This window comes from Cariama cristata, unplaced genomic scaffold, assembly GCF_000690535.1.
Source record: "Cariama cristata isolate BGI_N322 unplaced genomic scaffold, ASM69053v1 scaffold14374, whole genome shotgun sequence".
NCBI lineage: Eukaryota > Metazoa > Chordata > Aves > Cariamiformes > Cariamidae > Cariama > Cariama cristata.
The window spans coordinates 7,271-15,220 of NW_009614768.1; the positions used below are offsets into that span (position 1 = coordinate 7,271).

A 7,950-nucleotide genomic window follows, 5' to 3' on the forward strand; every position below is an offset into this window, starting at 1 on the left:
TCCTGCTGAGCAATGGGGTCTGCGTTTATCGGTTGCCAGTCCTGCTGTGGGGACTTGCGCCGGGTGTTATTTAAGCCTGTCAAAGGCTTAAATGCCATATTTTAAAACAAGTGACGTGTAGCATGGTAGTCAGTGTGCAAAGTGAATACAGGAGATTTGTACTGTGCATGTTTGAGATAGTATGTTGTGGGAACTGTGTAAGGGGAAGAATTTACGTAGCGTTGCTGTTTGAGTATTATAAGAAATTAAGAGGTTTGGGTTTTTTTTAGATGAAGGAGTTTTGTTTTTTTTTTACAGGAGCATATTATTTTGAAGGACTTTGTGTAGGAATTGCTTATTTTTCCCAGAGCCAAGCAAAACTAAGACTTGCTGGTTACCTTTTTTCCTGCTAATATCGTGAGACTTTTGTGGGTTTGTGCTTGCCTTTCTTTGCATTCTTGGCTTGCTATAATTATATTATGCATTACCTTAGAAATACCATGTCTTCTACAGGGGCTCTACTGCATTTCTGTTAATTGCATGGACAATGCAGAAGCACAGTTTACTACAGCACTGAGGGTAAGATTTCCTTCCCAAACTCTTCACTGTGGATGTTCAATGTGGAAAAGGGCTCGTTGCAATTGTTGTGTGAGTCACTGAAGGCTTGAGGTTGGAAGGGAAATCTGGAGATCATCTGCATTAGTTGCACTTGTTCTTTTTTTTTTCTATGCTGATCACAATTCAAGTCGGGAGGATTTATTAATAGCGAAATATCAGACACCAGATCTGCGATTTATATGGGGTGAGCAAATTCTGGGTTAGATGCTGAAGTATTTGACTGTGCTGTTGGTATCTTGTTTATTTTAGCTCACTACACATCAAGAACTGTGGGCATTTATTGTGACGAACTTAGCCAGTGTGTACATCAGGGAAGGCAACCGGCATCAAGAGGTAAGCTGGTCTCTGACTGTCGTTCTGAAAGTCAGAACTTTCTTGGGAAGAAAACTGATGCTGTGCTTGGATTATCTTTTTTCTGCACGTTTTTGCAAAGCGGTGCCTTGTCTGGCAGCCGGGCAACTCCTTAATCCGGGAAGTGTCAATTAATGGTAAAGAACCAGTGGCATCAGCTGGCCTAGCTGCAAACCACCGAAGCGGAGTGTTCTGGATCAGCAGAGTATTCTGGATCGTATGCAGAATTCTCTACGGCACTGGGGAGGGCAAGCTTCCCGATGTGACGTGTGTGGTTAACTCCTGTCATCTTGACTCATTCAACCTGTTTGCTTTGGTTTCCATCTGTTCAGGGGTTTTATTAGATTATATAAAACCTAGCAAGGTTTAACTAAACATCCAGAAATAGGTATGTGCACGTGTGGGTTCATTTGCTTCAGCGGTGTGCCTGAAGCCATAGTAATACAAAAATTCAGCTGTGTGCGCTCTTGCAGTGACCTCTCTGATCCCGCAGTAGTAACTTTTCAGAGACGTGCTTGCAGGTTTTTCGTGCAGGGGCTGTAAGTGAACTTTTTCACCAGGCACACAGTACTTTGTTAAAAAGCTTAGAGAGCAAAAATAATAATTAAAAAAGTTGACCTTTTTTCTTTTGGTTAGTTGATTTCTGGTTTTAATGAAGTAGCAAATCTGATAGAGCATTCATTTGGAGCTTGAACAGCTCAGACACGGCAGCTGGAAATTTTCCGAGGAAATACTAACATTGTATAGAAAGTTCTATAAAGTCTGAGAAAGATATTTTCTATAAAACTTGATTTTAGGATCAATATGGGCCTGAAAACCCCTAATATTGGAATGTCTGTGCTATGATCTAACCATACAAGTAAACTTGAGTGCGTTTGTGGTGACTTGCACCATTTTGATTTGATGTGCGCTTCCTATAAAAGCACTTGCTGTCAGTACTGTAAGCCTGTATTTGTGAGAAATGCTGATTCTCTTTCTTTTCCTCTCCCAATTTGTAGCTTTACAGTCTATTGGAAAGGATAAATCCAGACCATAATTTTCCTGTGAGGTGAGAATTCCAGAAACTATTTACATGCTGATTTTGCATTGGTGATGGTAACACTGGATTTGTAGCAGGCTTTTTAAAAAAGGAAACAAAATAATCAACTTCTTTTCAAGGCAGAAGTTCTGACCATGCATTAAATATAATGTTTTGTTTGGAGATTTGATTATTAAGCAGATTCCTTGAAATCTGTCTGTAATGCATGGAATCGCTGCCCAGGGCCTCGATTTCAATGTGTTGGTTTGTCCGTAGCTCTCACTGTCTTCGAGCAGCAGCTTTCTACATCCGAGGTCTGTTCTCCTTCTTTCAAGGAAGATACAACGAGGCAAAGTGAGTATAAATGGGTGCACTGGGAAGGTGGGGGGAAGAAAGGAGAAACTAAATCAAGCTTTTTAAGATCAAAATGAAAACCCCGAGGCCTTGCTTTCTAAACCTGCTAGCTCTTCTCCCTGTGGGTTTAGTCAACCATCTGTTTTACGTAGGGGAAAACACCAGGAAGCTGTTCGGTTTAGATCTCTTTAGTTCTGAACGCTGATGCTGCTACTTGTGCAGTCTTCTGCCGCGGCACTTCTGAAACAAAAGCTTTTCAAAGGAGGACCTTTGTTATAGTCATTTTTGCTAAATGAAAGGTGAGGTTTGGGAATTGAGTGCTTTGTTTAAGGTCACCTGCAGCACACATTTATTCCTGAGTGCTAATATTTGCCAGTTGGGTTAGTTCAGTTCTTAATGATGTTTCTTACATACTGGAGGGCAAGTGGAGTTTTTAAAACACTTTATTTTTGCTCTGTTTTGGTAGACGATTTTTGCGAGAGACGCTGAAAATGTCAAATGCGGAAGACTTGAATCGATTAACAGCGTGTTCTCTCGTACTCCTGGGTCATATATTCTATGTGTTAGGGAATCACAGGGTAAGCCTTCACTGTCTCTGGTATTACCGTGTAAATGTTTGACTAGTCATTTGCCAAAGAAAATCAGGACATTTGGTGAAATCAGTCTTATTTTAAGAATGCTTGTTTATTGCTATCCCACTAGAAGTTGCCAGCTTATTGACTTACATAATTCTGTAGCTGTAATTTGCATGTTTAATAACACTTTAACAAAGTAGTAGTGTTTGAAGTCTGTTCTAGAAGTGCGTGTTTCTATAATGCCTGAAATCACTTGAAAAAAGGAGCCGAATAAAGGACAAATAACATCATTCAACTGGATTGTTTTGGAAGGAATTGTGGGTACAGGCTCCTTAATTCTCGCCATATGCCAGAATGCATGGAATATTTCTGTTATTTTGCACAACATGGACACTGTAATTCCTGGGACAGGGCAAAATTCCAGACAGCTTTAGATGAAATGCATTGGGGTTATTGTCCCATTAAGCACTTCCACTTGTTAGCTAGAACATGGCAGCAATTAAAAGTAGACAAATTTTTTGTCACAAATTTAACATCTCTGTGTACTGTGTATTCGCAAGGGAGTGTGGGGGAAACCGTACCCATTTTATTTTGATATCTGCTCTTCACCAGGAAAGTAATAATATGGTAGTACCAGCCATGCAGCTTGCAAGCAAGATACCAGACATGTCTGTGCAGCTGTGGTCTTCAGCTCTGTTGAGAGGTAAGTTAGGAACAGGTCTTGTACTTACAAAAAGCGGCAAAGAGCCCATGGCTCCGACCTGGGGATTGAGGATGGGGATGGATGTCAGTGCCAGCACTCGCCGAGAGATGAAATGAAAGAGTGCCTGGAAGTGCACGATGGTTCTTCCAGTTACTGATCCGCAGCTCTGGCGCTGCTGTCAGATGCTCCGGGTGGGTTTTGGGGAGGGGGGCTGTAAGACGTCTGGGGCGAGAAGGCCCCGCAGAGCTCCCACGTCCCCGTGTGACTGGAGCGAGGCAGCAGTTGGGTTTCTCCTGCTGTTGCCGGACGGCAGTTCATGATACGAACGGCTCAACTGGTGACCCTTGCGAACGGGCTCCAGTTCGCACCCCAGTAGCATCTACTCTGCTGCTGCTCTGCTTTGCTTTGACTGCACTTCCAATTGTAGTAAACATTTGATTAAGTTTCACTTAGGCTTTGCTTCTGTGTATGGGCTTTAATAAATATAAAAGACTATTATATTGCTTCATACATAAATACTGTTTAATCTGACTTACACAGGCCCCAGGATGCTTTGTTCAAATATTGACTAGCTTCTTGGCAGAACGTCAACATTAATGCTGCAATTGATTTGCTCTCACTAGAAAATAAAGCAGTAACTCTACCCTTTTTCCAAGAACTTACCCCGCAGCTTCAATTTATATTAAATTGTCATGTTTACTATAAGCACGGTGCTCTGCGTTGAACACTGTGGGCCAGGCTTATTTTCCGCTTTGCTGTTGCCTTTGCTACAAAACCGCTTCCAGGCAATTGAAATACTTTTCTTATTCATTTCCAAGTGGTAGTTCATGTACTGAAACACGCTGATAGTACAGCATGAAACACCGCTCTGTGTTCAGCTGCTGTTGCCTCCGGTCGTATCCGCTAGCCTGGGAACAGCGAAAGGCAGTGTCCATTTTGCTTTGATTTTTTTTCCAAAGAGCTTTCCCTGTAGAACTAATCACCTACCTGAAAGAAAAGGTGCTTGATGAGGAATAACAAAACACAACCACGTGTTCGTCGATAGGAAGTGCAGCGTCTCGGCCCCTGCTACACTGTGCTGCTTGTAATTTATAGCTGAAATTGTGTGATTCTTAATAGGTTACCGCTCTTAAATCTGAGCTAATACCTGGGAGTAAACCTCACAGAAGACGAGACACTAGGCTCAGCTTTTGGTGTATGCAAAGCAGCAGGCTTCTGTAGTCCCCCAAAAGCAAGGATTCACCAGGGGGAAAAAAAAAAAGCGTTGCTTGGGCTCTGAAACTTTGGGTTGCTGAATCCTGGAGCTGCAGTGAGAAACCCGGCAGCCTTTCCTGTTCCCACTAGATGGTGCTGGAAACTAAAAAGACAAAACGCGAACTGCACGGGGGCTTTTGCTGGCGTGAGGAGTTTGCTTCCTCCTTTTAGAGCTACTGTAATGTTATTTTTAATAGTTGGAAACTGAAATAACAGCAAATCTTGCAATGTGCACTGCCAGTGCTATTGGGAAAGGGTTACCCGTATGCCCCCGCTTCTCTTAGAAGCGATTGCCATTCAGAAGTGATGGGGCTTTGGTACATTGGCTGTTTAAATCAATTATTGGATTCATCAGATATAGGGAACAGACCTTTCAGATGAGCGGGTCAGTTGAAAAGAAGTCCAGACAGCATTTCTTGGTGAGCACACGATGCTCTTGTCTTCCAGACCTGAACAAAGCCTGTGGAAACGCCATGGATGCACACGAGGCAGCACAGATGCATCAGAACTTCTCGCAGCAGCTCCTCCAGGACCACATCGAAGCATGCAGTCTTCCAGAACACAATCTAATCACGGTAAGCACTCTTCGTCTTGCAGTTGCGAGCATTTTTGAGGCAAAATTGTTTTGAGGCTTTGCTTTCCTTCACTACCCTTTCTTCAGCTGAGCACACTTCTCAGTAAGTTGCCAAAATTCAGTCTACTTCCTAGTATTTAGACTGGACTGATAACAGGAAATGTGACTCAAATTAGTTAATTTTTATAAAGGTTATTTGGTGGGTATGGTCTTTGTTTCTTAGAAGTGTTTTCTTGGTACACCAAAACTTTTTTTTTTTAATGGCTTTTGTAGCAGGGAGCCGGTTCACTTTGGTGACAACTATTGCTTTTGAAAGAAGCTTACTGCGTTCTCAGGTTTAATAGTAATGTTTGGGTCATCCAGTCTGCCTTGCTCTGGGGAATGCTGTGTTGTACGCTGCAGTTCCTACTGTTACTTTAGCATTCCTAAGCTTGGTTTTCTTGATTTATCTATAAAGCTAATATGCCAGTTAATATGCCATTTGGTGTCTGCATAGCCATTGCCTTAAGGTGCAGGTTTCTTTGGACTTTCAAATATTGATGTCCTTCCTGTCAGAAACATTTTTAACACAGTTTTAAAAATATAGAATGGTTCCCTAAGCTGCAACTCAGCAACGGCATAAGATAATTTACTGTTCTGGACTGAAATAATGTCCAAATGGGAATGCGAGCTGCGAGGAACTTGACATCTTTTTTTCTAATATTCCCTTTTGGGGAGAAGAAAGGGGGCAAAAAGGGGCCGATAGGAAGACGCTGTTTGCTGCCTTTGCTCGCAAAGGGATCCTGAGACTTGTGAGAATGAAAGTGTTTGCAAAGCAGCCCCTGTGGAGGGACCCTCACGGCCAGGTGCCTGCCTCCACCCGTGAGCACAGTCCACGGGCCAGGCACAGAGACGCGCTCCCGCCTCTGCCATTGCTGGCTTTTGCATAATCTATGATGGATTAAAAATCTGGAGGGGGAAGAGGATTAAGAAACAAATCTGCCCATTTTAGAAGATTTTGACTAATGTGAGAGGAAAATGTTTTAGTAATGAAATGATTGAGAGCCAGAAGCTTTACTTGCTCTGGAAACGCTATAGCTGCAGCGCATAATGGGCTCAAACACATGCAGAGTTAGGTCCCTCATTTGTGCAAGTTGTGGTTTCCCGTGTTTGGACAGTCAGACGTTTACCTGCGAGAGCAGGAAATGCTTTCACTTCATTGCCATTGACCCTGGATTCAGCACGGGAGTCAGCTAGGTTTGGAATGACGGGCACGCAGAGTGGCTTTGAAAGAAATACTGTTCAAGGGACGGGAGCTCCGTGCATGTAAAACAAAGTCAAACCTGATACGCAGCTTCTCGTGATGAAATCTTTAATTATCTCAAGGTAGTGAACGTTGGTGTGGCAAGCTCCTTCCTCTGGCCTCGCTGCTGTTCCTCCCTTCCCCAGGCAGCGGCTGTAGGATTTTCATGCTGTTTGTTATCTTTCAGTGGACAGATGGACCACCTCCTGTACAGTTCCAGGCACAGAACGGACCCACCACCAGCCTGGCCAGTCTCCTGTGAAACAGAATAACTATCAGGACAGTGTGCTTAAAGAGAAAAAAAAAAAAAAAATGCCAAAAAAGGAGAAAAAATTAATGCAAAATCTTTTCTTCAAAGAAAAGGCAGCAAATTCCTCTTCTAGTGAGGCTCTTGTAGGAAACAGATTGCATAAAGACAACGTACATTTCATAGACTTGCAAAGTGAGAAGGGCATTTTAAGCTGCTTTTACATAATGTGTGTGAATATACAGCTAGTGTGTATATACCTACTGGTTTTAATCTGCTTTCCTCTTACTGAGAATTAAGGTTTAGTCCAAAGGACACTTGTTCCTTAAATTGTTAGATACCTACTTTTTAAAAATTGTCACAGAAAATGAAGAGGACTCGCACAGTTTTGAATACCAATTGTATTCATTCTAAATACTTAAAACCTTCCCCGGAGTATGATGCATGCCAGTTTTAATGTTTTCTGCGCCCTTCCACTCCTGGGAATAATTGGATTAAATTATGATTGATTGTAGGGTGCCCTAAAGCTCTAAATTTAGTTTCTGAGGTAATATTCTTTCCTTCTCATTGTGTGCAAGTCGTTGCCAGTGCTGTTTGTGGCCTTGCAGTGAAAGTAAGGATGAGATCGGCGAGATTCAAGTTCTGAGGGGCAAGGTGTTTGCAGCGGGTGGGGTGTGAGCCTCCTCGGAGCGGTCTCCAGGCTGAGCGGAGCAGACTTGCGCTGTCGTCAGAGGAGCCGGTTCCGTGTCCCGCGTTCACCAGTGGGTGACAGTGTGCCACCACTTTGTCCCTAGGAGGGTCTTCCTTCTGTCTCCCTGCACTGACGTCCCGTCCCGCAGAGGGTAAGGCAGAGCCACAGCTCTCTCCATCTCTGCTACTTTGTCGTGGTTTGTACGGAAGGAGGAAAGTTCTTGTCCTTCTGTCTGGTCCCTGCGTTGGCCAAGCAACTGGGAAACGGCGTCTTGCATCTTTACTGCAGCCTCACCAAGGGAGCA

General features: G+C 43.3%; 1 protein-coding gene across 1 annotated transcript in view; it reads left to right on the plus strand.

The window, feature by feature from the left end:
• The window catches only part of MAU2 (MAU2 sister chromatid cohesion factor), a gene marked incomplete at its 5' end in the record, with an annotated part of 14,269 nt that extends 7,236 nt beyond the window's left edge, over positions 1–7,033 (plus strand). The window contains 8 exons of the mRNA XM_009699550.1: positions 493–558; positions 847–930; positions 1,947–1,996; positions 2,243–2,320; positions 2,787–2,898; positions 3,508–3,598; positions 5,300–5,427; positions 6,896–7,033. Of these exons, the coding sequence (XP_009697852.1) occupies positions 493–558; positions 847–930; positions 1,947–1,996; positions 2,243–2,320; positions 2,787–2,898; positions 3,508–3,598; positions 5,300–5,427; positions 6,896–6,970 (684 nt within the window). The remainder of the gene's footprint in view (positions 1–492; positions 559–846; positions 931–1,946; positions 1,997–2,242; positions 2,321–2,786; positions 2,899–3,507; positions 3,599–5,299; positions 5,428–6,895) is intronic.
• Positions 7,034–7,950: the final 917 nt, after the last annotated feature.